Source organism: Lepidochelys kempii, chromosome 3, assembly GCF_965140285.1.
Source record: "Lepidochelys kempii isolate rLepKem1 chromosome 3, rLepKem1.hap1, whole genome shotgun sequence".
Taxonomy (NCBI): Eukaryota; Metazoa; Chordata; order Testudines; family Cheloniidae; genus Lepidochelys; species Lepidochelys kempii.
In genome coordinates this window covers 160,647,586-160,670,917 of record NC_136382.1, presented here as the reverse complement: position 1 = coordinate 160,670,917, position 23,332 = coordinate 160,647,586, and the positions used below count along the sequence as shown (strand labels likewise).

General features: G+C 44.1%; 1 protein-coding gene across 1 annotated transcript in view; it reads right to left on the bottom strand.

Annotated features, from left to right (window-relative positions):
* LOC140909462 (calpain-8) overlaps window positions 1–20,478 on the bottom strand; it is a 46,598-nt gene extending 26,120 nt beyond the window's left edge. The window contains exons 1-5 of the mRNA XM_073338774.2: window positions 20,172–20,478; window positions 16,469–16,538; window positions 4,767–4,885; window positions 3,498–3,631; window positions 2,981–3,149 (exon numbers count right to left, since the gene is read on the bottom strand). Of these exons, the coding sequence (XP_073194875.1) occupies window positions 2,981–3,149; window positions 3,498–3,631; window positions 4,767–4,885; window positions 16,469–16,538; window positions 20,172–20,414 (735 nt within the window). The 5' untranslated portion in view covers window positions 20,415–20,478. The remainder of the gene's footprint in view (window positions 1–2,980; window positions 3,150–3,497; window positions 3,632–4,766; window positions 4,886–16,468; window positions 16,539–20,171) is intronic.
* Window positions 20,479–23,332: the final 2,854 nt, after the last annotated feature.

The window sequence follows — 23,332 nt, the reverse complement described above, 5'->3', positions numbered from 1 at the left end:
GATGAGGTGGACGAGGCTTTCTTCCGGCAACTCACGGAAGTTACTAGATCGCAGGCCCTGGTTCTCATGGGAGACTTCAATCACCCTGATATCTGCTGGGAGAGCAATACAGCGGTGCACAGACAACCCCGGAACTTTTTGGAAAGGGTAGGGGACAATTTCCTGGTGCAAGTGCTGGAGGAACCAACTAGGGGCAGAGCTCTTCTTGACCTGCTGCTCACAAACTGGGAAGAATTAGTAGGGGAAGCTAAAGTGGATGGGAACCTGGGAGGCAGTGACCATGAGATGGTCGAGTTCAGGATCCTGACACAGGGAAGAAAGGAGAGCAGCAGAATACGGACCCTGAACTTCAGAAAAGCAGACTTTGACTCCCTCCGGGAACTGATGGGCAGGATCCCCTGGGAGAACAACATGAGGGGGAAAGGAGTCCAGGAGAGCTGGCTGTATTTTAAAGAATCCTTATTGAGGTTACAGGGACAAACCATCCCGATGTGTAGAAAGAACAGTAAATATGGCAGGCGACCAACTTGGCTTAACAGTGAAATCCTTGCTGATCTTGAACACAAAAAAGCTTACAAGAAGTGGAAGATTGGACAAATGACCAGGGAAGAGTATAAAAATATTGCTCGGGGATGCAGGAGTGAAATCAGGAAGGCCAAATCACACCTGGAATTGCAGCTAGCAAGAGATGTTAAGAGTAACAAGAAGGGTTTCTTCAGGTATGTTAGCAACAAGAAGAAAGTCAAGGAAAGTGTGGGCCCCTTACTGAATGATGGAGGCAACCTAGTGACAAAGGATGTGGAAAAAGCTAATGTACTCAATGCTTTTTTTGCCTCTGTCTTCATGAACAAGGTCAGCTCCCAGACTGCTGCACTGGGCAGCACAGCATGGGGAGGAGGTGACCAGCTCTCTGTGGAGAAAGAAGTGGTTCGGGACTATTTAGAAAAGCTGGACAAGCACAAGTCCCTGGGGCTGGATGCGCTGCATCCAAGAGTGCTAAAGGAGTTGGCGGATGTGATTGCAGAGCCATTGGCCATTATCTTTGAAAACTCATGGCAGTCCGGGGAAGTCCCGGATGACTGGAAAAAGGCTAATGTAGTGCCCATCTTTAAAAAAGGGAAGAAGGAGGATCCTGGGAACTACAGGCCAGTCAGCCTCACCTCAGTCCCTGGAAAAATCATGGAACAGGTTCTCAAGGAATCAATTCTGAAGCACTTAGAGGAGAGGAAAGTGATCAGGAACAGTCAGCATGGATTCACCAAGGGCAAGTCATGCCTGACTAATCTAATTGCCTTCTAGGACAAGATAACTGGCTCTGTGGATGAGGGGAAAGCAGTGGACGTGTTGTTCCTTGACTTTAGCAAAGCTTTTGACACTGTCTCCCACAGTATTCTTGCCAGCAAGTTAAAGAAGTATGGGCTAGATGAATGGACTATAAGGTGGATAGAAAATTGGCTAGATTGTCGGGCTCAACAGGTAGTGATCAATGGCTCCATGTCTAGTTGGCAGCTGGTATCAAGTGGAGTGCCCCAAGGGTCGGTCCTTGGGCCAGTTTTGTTCAATATCTTCATAAATGATCTGGAGGATGGTGTGGAGTGCACCCTCAGCAAGTTTGCAGATGACACTAAACTGGGAGGAGAGGTAGATACGCTGGAGGGTAGGGATAGGATACAGAGGGCCCTGGACAAATTGGAGGATTGGGCCAAAAGAACTCTGATGAGGTTCAACAAGGACAAGTGCAGAGTCCTGCACTTAGGACAGACGAATCCCATGCACCGCTACAGACTAGGGACTGAATGGCTCGGCAGCAATTCTGCAGAAAAGGACCTAAGGGTTACAGTGGACGAGAAGCTGGATATGAGTCAACAGTGTGCCCTTGTTGCCAAGAAGGCCAATGGCATTTTGGTAGGGGCATTGCCAGCAGATCGAGGGACGTGATCATTCCCCTCTATTCGACATTGATGAGGCCTCATCTGGAGTACTGTGTCCAGTTTTGGGCCCCACACTACAAGAAGGATGTGGAAAAATTGGAAAGAGTCCAGCAGAGGGCAACAAAAATGATTAGGGGACTGGAACACATGACTTATGGGGAGAGGCTGAGGGAACTGGGATTGTTTAGTCTGTGGAAGAGAAGAATGAGGGGGGATTTGAGAGCTGCTGTCAACTACCTGAAAGGGGGTTCCAAAGAGGATGGATCTAGACTGTTCTCAGTGGTAGCTGATGACAGAACAAGGAGTAATGGTCTCAAGTTGCAGTGGGGGAGGTTTAGGTTGGATATTAGGAAAAACTTTTTCACTAGGAAGGTGGTGAAACACTGGAATGCGTTACCTAGGGAGGTGGTGGAATCTCCTTCCTTAGAAGTGTTTAAGGTCAGGCTTGACAAAGCCCTGGCTGGGATGATTAGTTGGGCATTGGTCCTGCTTTGAGCAGGGGGTTGGACTAGATGGCCTCCTGAGGTCCCTTCCAACCCTGATATTCTATGATTCTATGTGAGGCCGTGTCAGACATCAGGGCTGAAGAGATAGTCAGGGAGTCACATTAACCTAACATTTAAGAAGTTTGTGCTGATAATAGCACTTTATACATCTCTAGCTCTTTTAATCCAAGGATCTCAATAGCCCCAAATGAATAAAACCTCTCACAATTCCTGTGAGATAGGCATGGCAGTGCTAACCTATTTTACAGATGAGTAAAATGAAATGGTAATGAGAGGAAAGTCAGAAATAGAACCCAGAAATATGATTCCTAGTTCCCAGCTCTAATTATTAGGGTCTTTCCTGAGCAGGGAGACACGATGGGTGGTTGCCCATTCAAGACCTGAACCAAAGCCCACTGAAATCAGTTGAAAGTCTCCACTGACTTCAGTGGGCATTGAAAAAGGCCCTTCCATAGTAACAATGCCTGCTGCTGACCTGAGCTTTTCCTGCTACACAGATCAGAGTTCTGATGGTGAAAGAATAAAATACTGATGGTATCTCACATCAATGGAGCAGCCAACCAATGACCCAGTTTGAAGGGCCTTCTGGATGATCTGATATAGATCTGGTGGGGCCTTCCTCAGATCGTAAGACTCAGCGATGCCTCCCGTGAAATCCTCAAACCCTTCTATACTGGAGCCTCCTGTGAGAGCCTCATATGATCCATTCAATCTATGGGGAAGAAAATAAGATAACAGAGATGCAACAAGGAGCATCTGGCCAGTTTCCACACACACCCCCACACATTTGCATTACAGAAATAATGGTGTAGAACCCAATCTGTTACTGTACACATAAAAGTGTTACTTGTGAAACTAGTAGATAAAACATCTTGGGGCAGAAGATTGGCAGTTCTCCCTGAAGTGTTTGTGGGAAACAAGAAATGGTGTGGAGAGAGGAAGGAGGAGGAATAAGAGACTGACACTAGGGCAGAATGTGTTGGGCCTGGCACCAGCATGGGTTGAGACAGTCGCATTCCTTGCACTTATTATGGCCTCTCTCAGAATTAGCCCCACTTACTTAGCATAGGCCTTCTCCAGCAGGGCACTCCAGAACTCATTGCCTTCCTCTGAGTGAAGGAAGAGCAGCTGCCCATTTTTGGTGGGCAGCCTGTCGTCAACAATAACATCCACCCACTCCCCAAACTGCCAGAACTAAGGAAAGAAAGAAAGGGTGGTTAGAGTGGTGTGCTACAGTTACCTTCCTGCTAAAAATCCTCCTGCCATTCTCTGCTTCTCACTGTCCCCTGTGCTATGGAACAGTGTCCCACTTCTTGCTGGCCATTCATCTTCTCCTCTCCATCTCCACATCCCTCATGAAAACCCACTTTGAGGAATCCTTCCGACACTGGGCTCCTCCCCATTGATTTCTCCTCAGTCTCCCGTATTTGAAAACATATCTGCATTTTGTCCCATCGATATTACGCTGCACATCATTTGGAACAGAGACCAATGTGTTTTCTATGCTCTGCTTTACTAGGTTCTGTAAGGCTTTGGTACATTTACAAGTACTATATGAAGGTTTATTAATAGGTAATGTTATTGCTGCCTTGGAAGGAACATCTAGAACATTCTCATAGTGTGGTCCATGGAGTACTTTTCGTGTTCACAAAGACCTGGCTGGCAGCTGGGATGTATTAAGGCCTAAATTTTGAAAAGTACATTAGGGTGCCTAACTTGAGGCACCCTGAAGAGGCTTCATTTTCAGAAAGTGCTGTGCACCCACCCACAGAAAAAATAAGGCCCCCTTAAAAAGTACTTCAAGTTGGGGCACCCAAAAACACTGGTCACTTTTGGAAATGTAAGCCTGTGTACTTAGCTAATATTTATTCTCTGTGTAAGTAGCTGCTGGAGTTGCCACCAGGATGTTATGTGATCACAAATGAGGGGGCAGATAGACAACCAGACAAAGTTTGGGAGGCAGGCAAATCCACAGGACAATCTCCCTGTGGAGATGAAATGTGGCCTATACTGTGAAAAAGTTGGCACCTGACCTAGAACATTCTGCTCTAGATCACAGTGTTATTAATCTGGAGTAACTTTCTTGCCACCAGTGATGCAGCACTGGGTTTACACAGGTGTAAGAGAGCAGAATTCTAGCCAACAGAGTATGTATAATTCCATTTTGTTATAGTCTATTCTCCCCCTCCCTGTCTATCTCACTTGCACACCTTAATTGCTGAATATCTAACTTGTCATCAGCAATGAGACAAGCTACATTTACCTAAATATTGGATCTTTCTTTTGTTCCTCACATCTTGATCCTGTTTGATGGATTAGCAAGAGTTACCTGGAAATGAAAGATCCCAGCGTAGTTATTCTGGAAGCTCTGATCTTTGGGAACAATTCGATACAGGATTTCTTGATCCAAGGTAAGAGATGCAATGGCTGCTAGGAGCCAGCAGTCACCTGGGAACATGCAAGTTTCAAGATAGAAATGTGCATCAATAAAATATGGCCTTGCAGTTCCTTCATTTTGTCCTACACCACTAATTGAAATACTCTTTGAATAAAATGCCAAAGTAGAGTGCCCTGTGAGATCCTATTGGAAGTCTAGTTGCTGGATTGTTTTGTTTGTTTGTTTTTAAATATATCTATTTTGCTTATTTTTCCAGGAGGGGTGGGCAGATTCTAGCTTTTGTGTTTTTAATACTGTTAGGCCCAAATCTTGATTTAAATTCTGCCAAAGTTTCCAGGGCTGATGACACTGGTGGATTTGGTGTTCCAGTCTGGGGCCTGTAGCAATGAGACAACCCACCAGCACAGCACCTCCTGCTGGACCTCCTGGGAATTAGCTCTCCAGAGCACCTTCTGCAGGCCAGTGTCTCACCTGCACTGGCCCCCATGTGCCTCCCAGACCCTGGTGTCCCTTTACCTTGGGGTGCTGCCCCCTGCAGTACCCCCATAGTCTCTGGGTCTCCCCTCCCAAGGGAACACCCATCCTCTATCCCCACCTTGCCTCAGTGGCTACTGCCAGTCACCATCTAGCCTGCGCTCACTGGGGCAGACTGCAGTGTGTAATCCAGTCATCATTGGCAAGGAGGGTTTGGGCCTGCTGCCTTTGCCTAACCATGAGCTGCACCTCTGCAACCCCAATATCTTTCCCAGCCTTTAGTAAAGCCTGCAGGCTGGAGCTCCCCCACTCCTCTAGCCTTTCCCTAGCCCTGCTCCACACCAGGTACCCATCTCCCTCAAGCTGCCAGATCCTTCTCTCTCCACTGCTAGAGAGAGACTCTCTAAGCACCTGGCTCACAGCCCTTTTATAGGGCCAGCTGTGGCCTGATTGGGGCATGGCCCCAGCTGTGGCTGTTTCCCCAATCAGCCTAAGCTTTTCTCTCACCCCCAGCCCTCTCCAAGGGCTGGCTTTTAACCCTTTCAGGGCTGAAGTGGGGTGACGGCCCTGGTACAGAACCACTTCCAAATTTTATTGGTGTTTAGACCATGTTTTTACATGCTTTTTAATGCCTTCAGGGAGCAATTTATGTGACTGAAGCAATCCAAGGTCTGGGCTTCCCACAGAATTTTAATTTCTGGATGATGGAAATACCATGGGGGGGAAAAAAACAGACTTCATGTTCTTTCATGGCCCCAAATGGCTCCCTGAGGCATTAGAAAAAGATCAGGAAAACAAATACTACTTCTGAGATATTTGCGTTGAACCCAGCCTTAGTTTCTTCATGTGGACACACATAGCAATATCATCAGTTGGTGTAAATCAGCAGCTGAGGATCTGGCCCAAATAGTCTAAACTGGTGTGTGCTTTAACATCAGAGGGCAGCAGTTAACTTCTTAAAAATTAGATAAGTGTATTCACTGTAGCAGAACGTCCAACCCAGTTCGGCAAGAGGCTGGGAGCCGCATGCCCTTGACTGTCACTAGCTTGAGATTAACCTTGAATTGGAATGAAGGTGCCCAGCACCTCCCAGCATCAGAAGCCTAATTAGGAAACTGCTGATGGTTAAACTGCTGCCCAGGAAGTTCTGAGACATGTTTGTACCAATTCCCATAGATGTGCCCATCATTTAGCGAAATGTAACTCTCAAACTAAAACATGCATAGCTCTCCTAGCATTGTAGTTCGTGTTTTAAGGCCTGGCTCTTAAAAAAAAAAAGTTAGCTGATATAAGCGGAGATGAGAAAGATCTCTCCCCACACACACACACACAATGCTGGTCCGAGGGGTAAGGAAATGCCATACTGGTGTCACCATGTTTCCAGGATACCAGCACGTACCATGAGAGTATTTCAGTACCGCTTTGCATACAGGCAGGGTCCATACACGTTGCTAGCACTGAACTGTAGTATCACACATGTTTTGCCCCACATGAGCACGGTTGAAGAAGCAGAATTAATCATGGTCCTTGTGGTAGCAGGGGGGTGTGGTAGAGGAGGGGCTCCTGATGTGGAGAGGAAAACAACAGCTTTTGAAGTGGGAATTTAAATCCTCATCTTTCTATGTATCCCAGCTACTGGCTCCCCTGCCTCCAAGTTCCTCGGCTGCTGCTGCTGGCCTGCTCTGAAGCACACAGTGCTAGTTTTGAGGAGATGGTGGAGCAGCTCTCCTGGTATTCCTGCTATAACAGCATCCAGCGGAGAACAGACACAGCCCATTGGTAAGGACGAGTTAGAGTTCTCCCCATATGTGATGTCTGGAAATGCCTTCTCTGTGTTACAGGCCAGGCTGTTGCAACTATTGAAATAGAGCCTGCCCCATTAACTACTGTGTGTCAGCAGCTGGGAATTGCTTGACCTCAAGGATGGCAACCTTGGGAATGTTTAGTCAGCACAAAACTATATAGACTCTTCAATTAAATGAGAAGCCTTCCCTGTGCTCATTCTGAGTCTTACTATAGTAATGTAAGGTCCTGTTCCCCTAGGACAGCATGCGTGCCCACAGAGTGAAGTCCTTCACAAGAATTCCCCAGGGGAAATCTCCCTCTGTCCTAGCATTTAGGCGAATGCCAGCAATTCCATCACTCAGTCATTTCTACTTCCTTCAAAGGAGGCTAGATCACAAAAATATGGGGTCTTGCACGTTGTTCCAGTTAGGAGGAAAATTTGATGATGGAGTCAGGGACTTTTGATGCATCTTGTTTATTTACAAGGAGTGTACGAAGTCCTATTTCTCTGAACAGAGGAAGAACCAAACAATAGTTTCCTTGCTCACAGCACTAAACCTCTTTTAGCCAGCACCAGACCCAGGGGGGAGGGATAGCTCAGTGGTTTGAGCATTGGCCTGCAAAACCCAGGGATATAAATTCTATCCCTGAGGGGGACATTTAGGGATCTGGGGCAAAAATTGGGGAGTGATCCTGCTTTGAGCAGGGGGTTGGACTAGATGACCTCCTGAGGTCCCTTCCAATCCAGAGATTGGAAACTTAACTGTTTCTACTATCTTAAATGAAGGGCAGTAGTTACACCCACCAGCATGCGTCATGAGCTTTAATCCAAACTATAACTATATTTTAGATAGACATTAAGGGCTGGTCTATCCACCCACAACTCACACCAAAAGAACTACAGTGCTTTTAAGTGGCACCATTTGTTATTTTGGCACAAGTCTATGTGTGGATATTCTTATTTCAGAATAGAACACTCCTATTTAAAATGAAACTGTGTGATATCCACGCACAGCCTGGCACTGAAATAACAAAAAATGCGAATCAAACCCCATTTAGTTATTTTGGTACAAGTCTGTGGATAGATCAGCCCTCAGTCAGGTATTCTTAAATAAGGAATCATGGTTCAACACTGACCTTAATGCTGCACGTCAGACCCTTCTCACCGTGCAGGGTCCTACAGACTTGAATGTGGCTCAATGAGGGTGCTGGAATTAGCGATGTCAAGGCATTTTCAGGATTGGGCCTAATTAGATTAAAGAGCTAGGCTTACTTAGAATGTAAGCTTTGGGGGCAGGGACCATCTCTGTTTGTACAGTGCCTACAATAGGGTCCTGGTCTTGACTGGGGCTGTTATGCACCACTGCAATAACAATAATAATACACGGATAAAGAAAAGGAGGACTTGTGGCACCTTAGAGACTAACAAATTTATTTGAGCATAAGCTTTCGTGAGCTACAGCTCACTTCATCGGATGCATGCAGTGGAAAATACAGTGGGGAGATTTTATATACACAGAGAACATGAAACAATGGGTGTTAACATACACACTGTAATGAGAGTGATCAGGTAAGGTGAGCTATTACCAGCAGGAGAGAAAACACACACACACACACACTCACATCCCTTTTGTAGTGATAATCAAGGTGAGCCATTTCCAGCAGTTGACAAGAACGTCTGAGGAACAGTGGAGGGGGGGAGGAATAAACATGGGGAAATAGTTTTACTTTGTGTAATGACACATCCACTCCCAGTCTTTATTCAAGCCTAATGTCATGGTGTCCAGTTTGCAAATTAATTCCAATTCAGCAGTTTCTCATTGGAGTCTGTTTTTGAAGTTTTTTTGTTGAAGAATTGCGACTTTTAGGTCTGTGATCAAGTGACCAGACAGATTAAAGTGTTCTCCGACTGGTTTTTGAATGTTATAATTCTTGACGTCTGATTTGTGTCCATTTATTCTTTTACGTAGAGACTGTCCAGTTTGACCAGTGTACATGGCAGAGGGGCATTGCTGGCACATGATGGCATATATCACATTGGTAGATGTGCAGGTGAACGAGCCTCTGATAGTGTGGCTGATGTGATTAGGCCCTATGATGGTGTCCCCTGAATAGATATGTGGACACAGTTGGCAACGGGCTTTGTTGCAAGGGTAGGTTCCTGGGTTAGTGTTTTTGGTGTGTGGTGTGTGGTTGCTGGTGAGTATTTGCTTCAGGTTGGGGGGCTGTCTGTAAGCAAGGACTGGTCTGTCTCCCAAGAGCTGTGAGAGTGGTGGGTTGTCCTTCAGGATAGGTTGTAGATCCTTGATGATTCAATGGAGAGGTTTTAGTTGGGGGCTGAAGGTGATAGCTAGTGGCATTCTGTTATTTTCTTTGTTGGGCCTGTCCTGTAGTAGGTAACTTCTGGGTACTCTTCTGGCTCTGTCAGTCTGTTTCTACACTTCAGCAGGTGGGTATTGTAGTTGTAAGAACACTTGGTAGAGATCTTGTCGGTGTTTGTCTCTGTCTGAGGGATTGGCACAAATGCAGTTGTATCGTAGAGCTTGGCTGTAGACAATGGACTGTGTGGTGTGGTCTGGATGAAAGTTGGAGGCATAAGTATAGCAGTAAGTATAGCGGTCAGTAGGTTTCCGGTATAGGGCGGTGTTTATGTGACCATCACTTATTAGCCCTGTAGTGTCCAGGAGGTGGATCTCTTGTGTGGACTGGTCCAGGCTGAGGTTGATGGTTGAACAGCTTAATGGACTAAATCAGGGGGCCCAGATAATCTTCATCCAAGAATATTAAAGGAATTGGCCCATGAAATTGCAAGCCCATTAGCAAGACTTTTTAATGAATCCGTAAACTCAGGGGTTGTACCGTACAACTGGAGAATTGCTAACATAGTTCCTATTTTTAAGAAAGGGAAAAAACATGAGCCGGGTAACTACAGGCCTGTTAGTTTGACATCTGTAGTATGCAAGGTCTTGGAAAAAATTTTGAAGGAGAAAGTAGTTAAAGACATTGAGATCAATGGTAATTGGGACAAAATACAACATGGTTTTACAAAAGGTAGATCATGTCAAACCAACCTGATCTCCTTCTTTGAGAAGGTAACAGATTTTTTAGACAAAGGAAACACAGTGGATCTAATTTACCTTGATTTCAGTAAGGCATCTGATATGGTTCCACATGGAGAATTATTAGCTAAATTGGAAAAGATGGGGATCAATATGAAAATTGAAAGGTGGATAAGGAACTGGTTAAAGGGGAGACTACAGCGGGTCACACTGAAAGGTGAACTGTCAGACTGGAAGGAAGTTACTAGTGGAGTTTCTCAGGGATCGGTATGAGGACCAATCTTTTTATTACTGACCTTGGCACAAAAAGCGGGAATGTGCTAATAAAGTTTGCAGATGACACAAAGCTGGGAGGTATTGCCAATACAGAGAAGGACCGGGATATCATACAGGAGGATCTGGATGACCTTGTAAACTGGAGTAATAGTAATAGGATGATAGTGAAAAGTGCAAGGTCATGCATTTAGGGATTAATAACAAGAATTTCTGTTATAAACTGGGGATGCATCACTTGGAAGTAACAGAGGGGGAGAAGGACCTCGGAGTATTGGTTGATCACAGGATGACTATGAGCCGTCAATGTGATATGGCCGTGAGAAAAAAGCTAATGCGGTCTTGGGATGCATCAGGCGAGGTATTTCCAGTAGAGATAAGGAGGTGTTAGTACCGTTATACAAGGCACTGGTGAGACCATTGTTCCCTCTAAACTGTGTATGTGTGCGCACGCACACAGATCTAAACCCCGTGCACACGGCAAAATGCCGCACGCACAAAAATTTGCACAGAAGCACAATTCGCACAGAAGAAATTATTTGCGCACACGGCCTGTCAAAAATTAGAGGGAACATTGGGTGAGACCTCATCTGGTATATTGTGTGCAGTTCTGGTCTCCCATGTTTAAGAAGGATGAATTCAAACTGGAACAGGTACAGAGAAGGACTACTAGGATGATCTGAGGAATGGAAAACCTGTCTTATGAAAGGAGACTCAAAGAGCTTGGCTTGTTTAGCCTAACCAAAAGAAGGCGGAGAGGAGATATGACTGCTCTCTATAAATATACCAGGGAGGGAGAAGAATTATTTAAGCTCAGTACCAATTTGGACACAAGAACAAATGGACATCAACTGGCCATCAGGAAGTTTAGACTTGAAATTAGACAAAGGTTTCTAACCATCAGTGGAGTGAAGTTCTGGAACAGCCTTCCAAGGGAAGCAGTGGGGGCAAAAGACATATCTGGCTTCAAGACTAAGCTTGATAAGTTTATGGAGGGGATGATATGACGGGATAGCCTAATTTTGGCAATTAATTGATCTTCGACTATTAGTGATAGATTTGCCCAATGGCCTGTGATGGGATGTTCGATGGGGTGGGATCTGAGTTACTACAGAGAATTCTTTTCAGGGTGTCTGGCTGGTGAGTCTTACCCATATGCTCAGGGTTTAGCTGATTGCCATATTTGGGGTCAGGAAGGAATTTTCCTCCAGGGCAGATTGGCAGAGGCCCTGGGGGTTTTTCGCCTTCCTGTTCAGCGTGGGGCACGGGTCACTTGCTGGAGGATTCTCTGCACCTTGAAGTCTTTAAACCACGATTTGAGGACTTCAACAGCTCAGACATAAGTTAGGGGTTTGTTACAGGAGTTTGTGATGCAGGCAATATGCAATTTTTTTTACTTGTGAAGTGAGCAAATTGATATCTCAAATTGTAAGAAGAAATAAACATGAAATCCCACAATGTCATTTTTAGAATTACTTTATTGACTACACCCTTCATTTAAAACAAATTGTTCCTTCTTCACAACTGTACCGTGCTAACTGATGTTCTCTTTGAGTAATGCTATCAGCTTCCTGGTTTGATAAAATAATCTCAGTGAATGCTAAATCTGTGGTAATCTTTGTGGCACCTTAGAGACTAACAACTTTATTTGGGCATAAGCTTTCGTGGGCTAAAACCCACTTCATCAGATGCATGGAGTGGAAAATACAGTAGAGAGGTATAAATACACAGCATATGAAAAGATGGGAGTTGCCTTACCAAGTGGAGGGGGTCAGTGCTAATGAGCTAATTCAATTAAGGTGGAAGTGGGCTATTCTCAACAGTTGACAAGAAGAGGTGGAAATCACTTTTGTAGTGCTAATGAGGCCAATGTAATGAAGGTGACCCATTTCAAACAGTTAACAAGAAGGTGTGAGTATCAGCAGTGGGGAATTAGTTTTTGTAGTGACCCATCCACTCCCAAACTGGACACCATCAAATTAGGCCTGAATAAAGACTTGTTTTTGCTGATACAGACTAACACAGCTACCACTCTGAAACCTGTGGTAATCTTGGAACTCTGACTCAGATTCCTGTATAATTATATGATATTTGCTCACCTGTGCTGCACTCATGGTGACTATAAAATAAAATCCACAAGAAATATTTACTTAGAGTCACACAGAGGCTTCTTTCGTTAATGCTAAAAGTGTCTAAACTGGTAAGAATTTAATTCTCTAGTCTTAGAGATGGACCCAAACTGAAAGCCCAGATTGGAGAGAGAGAGAAAGAAACTCCCCAAATTTAGAATTTTTGAAACCCAGGTCTGAATTTTGCAGCTCAGAGGCATCTCTGTATTAAACTTTTCCTGCTATTTCAGCAAGCCCTTAAGCTCAGAATAGATCCCAGGCAAAATGCTCTCACTCTCTTCGTTCCCAGCCTGTGATCCCTTCCTTCAACATCTGCCCTCTACCCAGACTTGACTCTCAGTTCTACCCTTCACTGCCAGCACTTGCCATGGAGCTCACAGCACACAGACTAGACTACCCGACTTCCGCAGTGCAGTGGATTACAATACATTAGATCAACAAGTTTATTACTTTTAAAGGAGGCCTGTTAAAGTTTTATACTAAAATGAGTTAAACTCTACAATTGTGTGTTAAATGCTGCAAATAGAAGAGGTGCAAAGGTACATTCAACAAAGAAATAGGCTTTTAGGTTCCTCAAAGTCTATCTAGTTGGCCTCAGATCCCCTGATCCCCAGAATGCATCAGTCTGTGATATAGCAGCTATCAGAAACCACACAGCCTATGGAGATAGGCTTTATGAGGGTTATAAACATATTATACAGTGAAACCTGTCACAGAAACCACTAGTATTAAGCAAACTCCTGTGTTAAGAGGCCAAAAAGAATCCCCAAATATACGGAGTACAGTTCAGATCCACCGTTATTAGAAGACATCTCTCCCAGCTAGGTTTTTGCCTGAATGAGCACTTTATCTATGCATATATAATCGCTACACATAGAGAGAAAGTGTGCATGGGACAGATCTTCAGCTGGTGTAAACAGGCATAGCTCTATTGGCTTCAATGAAGCTACACCCATGTACACGGGCAGAGGATCTGGCCCTCTGTTTCTGACGTGTGTACAGTGCTTCAGGAGCCTTCAGGATGAACGGCACTTTACACATGCAAATGGCATGGATCTGGAAAGCTATTTTAAGTGTATTTTTTCATCCCAGTGGATGTAAAATACTATTTATTTTTCAAAAATAAATCTCTGCCACTTGCTATTTGAGGCCTTCAGCAAATAATGTTGGGGTTAACTTATTTGGATAGCTATAAGGAAACTTCAGAGGTCACCTTTAAATAATAGAGTGTGTGTGACTCTGCATTTTAAGTTGTAACGAGGCCATCAAAAAGAAATGGTTCAAAGAGTGCATTTAAAATATTTCCAGTCTTTCAAGTTCCCATCAAACTCACCATGCTGATATTCATCTAACTTACGCTGTTGTCAACTAAATAAAGTTTAATGGAGTGAGACTGTAACTCTGGATTTCCTGCTTTTGTTCCTATGAGCTCAGACCTGTAGTGTTCTTTTTAAAAGCAAAACATGTCACAAAGAAATATAAAAAATGGAGTTTATTCCCCTAAGGGACTAGTCAGTGAGTCACACAGTTGACTTATGTAAATATGTAACCAAGGTTTGTTTCACTAAAAGTGTTTTACATACAGGGCTTAATAATCAGCACTTTGATATTCAAGCTATTAGATTAAATAACAAAAAGGCCCACTGTGGCCTCAGCAGTGTTAAGCAACTACCACCTGAACATTAAAAAATCTGCTCCCTGGTTATGCTCCAAACTCAAGTCAATTTTATGTATGTATGTATGTATGTATTTTTATAAAGAGACAGAGTACTGTGGAGCTGATAGAAGTGATTCTATTCAGAGATGCAAGCCGCCCTGCATTATATTATCAGCCTGATTTTCTACCCTTCCCACAAGCCAAAGAGGATTGTTTTGAGAGATGGGCTCAAGCCAGACAATTTTGATTCCGATTTCAAGAACCTCCCCAAAAGTTATGGGGTGATCAGCTCCCAGGCTTTGGGGTTCTCCCTACAGGACTCTGTTAGGAAATCTCAGAAACATGCCCCACCCTCTAGTTCAGAGGAGGGGGATTAGTTTTGACCCATCTTTATTATTCCTGCTATGTGATTTACTTTGGCATTAGTCCATGGTGAAAGTCTCTGTTTACAAAATGCCGCAAGGCCGTCAGACTTCCACGCGGGGGCTGAAATGAAGAAGGTAAAGAAGGAGCTGGAACAACTGGCCCTGAGGGAGCCTGCATTCTATTTAAGGTGTTAACCAAAACGATGTTTGTTATGTCTGTATGTCAGACTAGACAAGGCTGGAAGTATGCTCCAGTCCCTTAGCTTGTAAACTGCCATGGAAAAGGGGTTTGTGTTCTGGGCATGTAAAAAATTCACATCCATTACAGAAGCTTCATAAACTGTGATGCTGACAAGAAATGAAGCCTTTACTATTCTTACTGAACAACCCTCTGAAAATGCAGTAAGTGATCTCCTATGCCCAGATCCATAAGTGAGTAAATATTCTGGAGCAAGTATAGGATTGTGCCTCTTATTTTTAGCAATTGGAACACACCACACTGAGGATTTTCTAGCAATTGCTTTAATGGAGCTGTGTTCACTGGGGCAGCACTTGTGTCATTTACTGTCAATGACTTGCAGAAATGGCATGAATCTTATTTGCAGAATTGATGAGACTGAGGTAAGGTTAGAACTACTGCAGTAAGCACCTTGGAGGGGAGGGAGCTCAGATGCAATCTAACTAATCTATCACGTTCTTATTACAGGGCTTTCAGAATTTTAGGCTGTGTGTGTTGGCAAGAAAGCCTGTAATGAATGCTGCTGCTGCTGTTTTCCAAAGATGGATCTTATCAGTTGGGCAGCAAAGAAAGAAAGCATGTGTTGGGTTAGAATAAGGCCTTAAAAAGGAATTTAAAAAATAGTTAAAGACCCTATTAAAGTTCTATGTAAAGCAGCATTGGAAAAGCGGGTAAGGAAGAGTCAGCTTTGCTGTGATGAGTGATAAAACGTCTTCCAAATGTTCATCAATGTTGCTCTGCCATTCAAGGAGAAATGTCTGATGCCACCTTGCCCTGCTATACTTAAACTGTGTGCCTGGTGTACGGTCTCCCCTTTCTTTCTCCAGTATTTGCTACTGTTCTGCACCAAATGCTGTAGAAATAGAATGTTCAACATGAAATTGGAACAAATTACTTGTTAAGGGTGACCCTGCTTAGCTGATGTGCTCCGTTAATTTCTGAATGACGTGGTCAGCATTCCTAACTCATGGCCATGACCAGATGGATTGTCTTGCCAGTATGTTGATCTGGCAGATATAGCACTGACCACTGTTATTCAGGTTGTAAAACAATTTCCATTTTAACCCCTTGTTCTCACATACTCAGACCTTTCGGAAATATTGAGCTTCTGGGATGAAACTGTCCATGCTCACTACCTGCTCTAAGGTGAAATTGTTTGGAAAGCCTGAATAAAATCCCCCAATTATTTTAAATACATGACAATGTTTTTTTAAAACAAAAACAAACAAACAAATTTTTATTGTAAAGTTATGACAGGGTTAAAAAATCCCACAAACACATATTTTTCCCTAATATAAAAAAATTCTTACTTTTTTTAAGTGATAACTTAAAAATAGCTGAACTTCAAACTTGCTATGTAAAGAGGAATGAATGAGCATTATGTGTGCTGCTGAGTTTGGGGGGAAATGATATAAAAACCCCTCCTGTTGATCATCAGCAGGGTTTGAACCTGAGACCTTCAGCACGGATTTCAATTATTTGATCTAAAAGAGTAATTCCATTAGCTGATAGAAGTAGTAGGTCCTGTCCTTTTGCTTCTGTGTAGCGCAGAATGGAATACACTTAGCTAGTGTGTTACATGGCTTTTCAAATAACAAAAGGTATTTTCCTGTCTCTCAAACAAGCAAAATTCTGCTCAATTACTCTACTCACCCAGGATCCCTTGGCGAATGTCTGTCCGAGTGGCTCCTCCAACTATAAACTGAGGATTGGTACATAACTCCTGAAAATAATTTTGTTAAATTCATGTTAATCTTGGCAGTCTGACAAAAGCTGCAGTTTGTTTCTGACCTATTTCAATTCAAAATCCAGAAAAAGACGAAATGTAAACATAAAAGATCAAGATTTAAAAAACGCTTTGGAAAAATATTCTTTAACTGTGTTATTAGCAACTTCTCAGGTTATAGATTTCAGAGTAGCAGCCGTGTTAGTCTGTATCCTCAAAAAGAAAAGGAGTACTTGTGGCACCTTAGAGACTAACAAATTTATTTGAGCATAAGCTTTCGTGAGCTACGTGAGCATAAGCTTTCATGAGCTACAGCTCAGTGAAGCTTATGCTCAAATAAATTTGTTAGTCTCTAAGGTGCCACAAGCCTCCTTTTCTTTTATCTCAGGTTATGAAAACTCAGCTGAACTTTAAATTCTAATGTACTTTACACCCTTTGAGCCAAATCCTGATGCCCTTACTCAGTCATTTCTGCCGTTGACATCAATAAGAATTTTGCCTGAATAGGGAGTGAGTAAAAACTGAGAAGGAACTTCAGGGTTTGGCCCTTTTTCTTTACTCTGCAATTCATTGGGCTCAGTCAATTCAACAAGGTTGGTCAGTTTCACTTCCTGGTACTCAGGCACCAGCATCCTGCTGTTATTTGGGCTTGTGTTTGAACTTCCCACACCTATTTTCAATGCACTGAAAGGATACACATGCAAACATTTCTATTGCTATTAGCTTTTGTAATTCTCCCACTTTTTTAGAATCTTATTTTGGGGCCAGTCAGGGATTTTAAGTTAGAATGTCTTCTCTCTCCACTGCAAGTCTGAATAGCCGAGTTACAATTAGGGATGAAATTGTCCATACTCACTACTGTACTTGCTCAAAGGTGCAATGTTTGGAAAGTCTGAATAAAATCCTCCAATTATTTTAAACCTAGGACATAGTTTAAAGTCTCCCTACTCTCTCCAAGGACAAAAGTCTTCACTTGCTCTGAGCACTTCACCTGAATTTCTAAATGAAGGTGATAAGCAGCATACAGAAGAGTTTTTGGGGTGTAGGTGTTAAGAGAGAAGCTGAGATTCTTTCCCAGTGGGAGCTGGGCCCTGTTGACAGAGAGCTTGCTTCAGAATACGCATCTTTGGACGGTGGGGGAGCCAGGGTGGGTCTTATGATTTATGCTGCCCCAGCAAGAGAGGTTCCTACAATGCCTGAGAGGAGAACTAGTCCATTAGCTGGTTCTCCCTTTAGTCATGCTGCTGGAGAGAAAGGTGGGTCAGCTTTTGAGTCTCAGCTTGCATGAGATAAAGCTCTCTGAGGTGCTACTTGCTTTGCTTATGCCTGCTTTTGGCCCGTTGTCGAGCAACCCCACCCCGACCGCCCCGCCCACAGTATCCTGTTCTCTGGGTGGGTAGGGTGTAGGAAGGGGGCTGGGGCACTGAGCAGCCCCCTCCCAACTGCCCACATACTGCAGATCTCTGCTGCAGCAGCACCTCATGGCAAAAAAGTCCAGCGTGACTCATTTTCAGTTAGGGTACGTCTACACAACAATTAAAAACCCGCAGAGGCCGGTGCCAGCTGACTTGGGCTTGCAGGGCTCAGGTAAGGGGCTGTTTAATTGTGGTGCAGATGTTCAAGCTTGGGCTGGAGTCTGGGCTCTGCGAGGGGGGCAGGTCCCATCTACACCACAATTGAACAACCCCTTAGCCTGAGCCCTGTGACCCCAAGTCAGCTGGCACCAACCTCCATGGGTTTTTAATTGCAGTGTAGATGTACCCTTCGATACCTGTCATTTCTGAATCTATGCCAAGTGACTAGACAGTAAATATCTTCCTAGGCATTGTCTACTTTCCTCCAATCAATTTTATACAAAACCTAGTGACAAAGCACAGAAAAGAGGCCTGTGATGGAAGGATATCTGTCCATAAAACGGAGATGCACTAAGCACCAGGTGCGGGGGTGCATTTAGCACTGAGTGTTTGTTTCATGACTGGACATTTTCCCAGCAGGAACTTACAGACTCTGTCCAGTTCAGACAAAATCAGGTGAAGGGTAATTTCATTCCCCCAGAATCCAGGGCAGAGCTTACAGCAAGAAAACCCCCTGCAGAACAGAGAATCCAGGGGGGGAAATGAGCAAGACCTTTAAGCATGTTACTTGTCACTGAAGATTTCCATTCCTTTCAAAAGTCAGAGTCAGAGCCTGGTCCCTTCTCAGGTGAACTAATAAATGGAGGGTTAGGAGCTGCCCTTGTAGTTGCTACCGCATCCTTTGTGGTTGCTACAGCGTCCTTGAGGCTGCAGTAGTGTTCTACACAGCCTCTATGCACAGGGCATAGTCCAGCAGAGCTTTGTAGTTGTAGATTGTCTATGATTCTGTCCCTCCCCCAGGTTCCTTTCCACCACTTTGCTGCAACGTGCAGGGGATAAAAAGTTCCTGCCCCTGCCCAGGCTGGCTTTGCACCATTCAGAGCTGGAGGATTTAGCCCTTCTATTAATCTTTGGTGTTAACCCTAAGGTTGTCCATGACCAGCTAACATGTTGGTCATCGTGACTCTTTGTCTACGCTAGGCACTGAGTGGTGTTTAACAACATGTTAATTCAAATGTGTGAGTTAAAATGTTTTCTCATCCAATGCCAAGTGTGGACATATACAAGATATGTTTCCCTAGCACCCACGCATGAAATATTCAAGTGCCAAATTAGGAGGTTGTCAAAAAATAAGGGGGTTAGGGTGGAGACTTGTAATAAAAAACATTTTAGTGCAGCAAGTTTTAATTTTTCATTCATTTGAAAATTTTTGCAACATTTTTTAATTTTTTCATCTTGGAGGAGGTTTGTGTTCAGTGTTACAGTTTCACTTCCCCTCCCCCCCCCCCCCGCTCTTCCCCTGTGCACACACATTCTTTTTTCCTTTTTACCAGTTTTTCCTTTTGTCACTGAAGGAAAAAGGGAGAGGGAAAGGGAGAGAAACAAGGGAAAAAAGGAAACCCAATAAACAAAACGAAAAAAGCCACAAACCCCTACATTTTTCATTTTCATCGACAACACTAATTTTTTTTCTATGAAAAAGCCTGTTTTTTAAAATTAAAAATAAATTTCATTTAAAACGTTTCAACCAGCTCTTCAAATTATGGTATTTTGGAGGTTGGAATTTTTAAATTTTTATTTTAGTACAAGCCTAATTTTCCTGGAGTAATACCGGAAAACACATGACACCAGTAATAAGCTTTAACTGGCGACCAACAATTCCCAGGAGGTTTGAAGGTTCCATTTGGATAAGCATCAAAAGTTCAGATGCTTTTCTCAATTGTACTGAAACCTCTCAAATCGGCAGCGTGGTGCTGGAAATCTTACGAGAGCAGGCTCTCCCTCTGCATTTCTGGGGCTTCTCCCATCCCAAAGGGCTTGAAGTTGGACAGCAGCTTTTTTTATGATACTCCATTACTTTCACTTCTCGTTAGAAGGGGCGGGGGAAGGGAGATGATGAAAGGTGGCAAAGAATGAAAGGGAAGGCTAATCTGTGCCTTTTCCAGACTTCAAGAAAGTTCCAGCTCAGATTCAGTTTGGATTTTGGAGTGAAAGTTCAGGTTGAATCTGATTTGATCTGAATCTAGTAAAACATGTAATGATGAAGCTCTCTTACCGTGGGTCGCTTCCAGACAATACCCTGCGTTTTAGGGGAATATGGCCCCAAGTCCCTATAGCCCAGGGCAGAAGGACTGGCTGGGAATTCTTCATCCTTAAACAGAGTGCCAGACTGCAAGCACTGCTGCCTCAGAGCCTCATAATCCTGATTTAAATACTTCACTGCCTTCTCATTGGAGCCAAGCCCTTCTAATACAGCTCTCTCTTTGGACAACTTAGCTGCGACTCCTGCCATCACCATTTGCCTCCAGCGTGGTGGTGTGTGTGTGGACAGGACAGCTCCTATCTCATGAACAAGAGGGAATGAATATAAGTGAGTGGCCAGGTGGGGTGGAGCGAGTGAACACATTACACAGTCCAGCACCTTTGGAGGGAGGAGGCACAATGCAAATGCACATATGTACTCAAGACAAGAGGAAAGAGAAGCTGGGAGGAGACAAAGATCCTGGGCCGATGACTCATTGTAGATTCTGGCTCTCATTATCTTCTCTATTTGTATAACAGCGTGGGAGTTCCCTCTCTATATATGTTTAGCAGAGGGCAGGGAATAAGGGGGAAAGTGTTTTAACACTAAAGATGGCTCCGAGCCACATAATTAAGATCAGTTCTGAGCCTTCATGGGTGCTTGGATCCAGGGGTTTTGTTCAGCCTGTTATAGAGGACAGATCAGGATCACAGTTGGGATTCTGATACCTTGGTCCTCCTCAAAGTTCAGGGATGTTCAACTTGGGGGAACATTATCAGAGAGATGGGGGCTAATCACAAAATCCAGGTCTGGATTTCCACCATCACCAAAGGATAGGGGTGCTCAGACCCAGGGTCTCACTGAGCTTTACAGTGTTTTACATTCAGAGAAACCTGCCTTACGTGACATTGCAGGTCAGTTTGAACCAAGTTGAAACATTGTGGCTTGTTGAACTGAACCAAAAGATTTTATTTAGAGTCAGTTCATCTGCATCCACCTCGATACTGCAGTGCTCCGTGGCCTGATTCTCTGCTCTGGGGTGGGTTCCTTAGCGAAATTACATCTGCCATGATGCACTGTAGTCACCTCTCTGACCAACCCATCTGATGCACCATGGGAATCCATGACTGCAGGTGCATCATGGGAAATGCAGTCTGGCTGGAAAGTCCAGGCTGTAGGACAGAATGAGGGCAAGAGGCATCCAAACTACAGCTCCACTGAGGCACCACAGCACCGGGTGCAGGTACAGTTTAATGTCAAAATGATTCCAAGTGAATTGCTTTGATTTGGCTCAACAAATTGAAATGAAATATTTCAGTTCAGAAATGTTGAAACATTTTGCTTTGAATGAAACTTCAACATATTTTGGAACTTTCCATTCTGTGACTAATGTCAATATTTCTTTTTTCATCCTGAATCGGGGCAAAAACAGATGCTGAAATATCTGAAGTTCTGATTTTCACTCAGCTCTAACTCTAATAGAGGTCATTGTTAAATATTCTTCTTGATAATCAGCATAAGATTTTCTTTGTTGCTTTCAACCCATTTCTCTTAATTGTGCCATTCCAAATCATTCTGCTCCTGCCTTTGTGTTTACACCCACCAAATACTTGTAGACAAACAACCTGACTAGCTTTTAACAGGTTCCCTTATCTCAGAAGAGGTTTCCTCCCCTAAGAAAAATTCTTTCTCTTTTCAACCCTGCTGCCTAAACTTACTCATATCTTCTGTAAACAAAGCCATTATTTACACAGGCCTGCACTGGTTCCAAAGCAAACTCTGCTTGGGAAAGCGTGATCATTCTAAGAGAAGGCAGGAGGGTGAAGTTATGTGCAGTGGGGACTAGCCTCCAGAAAGTTGCAGACATTGTACAGAGAGGAAGTTGTGCATAGGTCAGCTCCAATTGTATTGGCGGAACCAGAGCTGTTACTTTCAAGCTCCAATATCTGATTTAAAGAGACACTGCCACACCAGGGATATTTGTTCATAAAGGCAATAATATTTTGCATGTATAAAGCATCTTTTTTCCAAGGATCTCAAAGCATCATACAAATGTTGGTTGATTACACTTCACAACAACCTTGCGAGATAAGTAAATGCTGTTATCCCTGGTTTACGGGTGGGGAAACTGAGGCACATAGCACTTAAGTGATTTTCCCCAGGTCACACAGTGAATCTGTGGCAGAGCAGAGACAGAACCCTGGAGTACTCATTACTGGTCCATCTTAGATTTGACTGATAAGCACAAGACGCTGCCTCCCAAGACTTTCATGTAGCTTGCTGTTTGCAACATGTAGGTAAGCCTATTTTACTGGGCCATACTTCCCAATATTGCCAATGGCTAAAGCAGGATGCAGCACCACTCAGGTTTGGCCTGCCATCCCTCTCTGTCTGGAGAAGTAGAGGGGCCAAACCTGAAGTGTCATTGCAACCCTGTGTACCAGGTCATAATGCCACTCGGTTTGGGGCCCCTCTCAAATAGGGGGGCCTGGGGCAAACTGCACTTCAACGAAGACAGGAGGCTTTCAAGGGTCTAAGTGGGACAGTTCTATAAAACCTGGGGCTGCTGGGAGGTCTGCTGGGCTGGGTATATCACTGCCCTGTACTGGACAGAATGTCAAAGGACGCTAGTCTCCAGCACTGTCAGGGCACACCTTCTACTGGCACTAAATTAATTCACAAATGCATTTCTAAAAAAAAAAAAAAAAAAATCACTGCATCTCATTAGAGCAACCCCACTAAAAGCCAAGACACTGTTATCGTAATTAGAGATGGGTGCAAATTAAATACCAGCGTCCCACGCCCTTAAACTCTGGGGGAAGGAGGAGCTGGGGCCTGATTCTCAGCTTGCAGGTGGCCTCTCTCTGTGTAACGGATCACATCAAAACCCTAGCTCTAAACACCTTCACGTTTTGAAGTGTCTGAGTCCCAGCTCTGATCACAGTACATGTCTTTCCTTCCCCTTTCCCTGGTATGCTGCACAGGACTCTTGCTGTGCTGCTAAAAACAACTGTGTAGATGTTCCAGGTCAGGCTCTGAAGATTAGGGTGGGGGAAGGCTGCAGAGCCCAAGCTGCAGCCTGAGCTGCAACAACTACACAGCTGTTTTTAGTGCTGTAGGGCAAGCCTGAGTCTGTTGACCCGGGGTCCGAGACTCGCTGCTGCGGGCTGTGTGGACACAGCCTATGGTTCCCA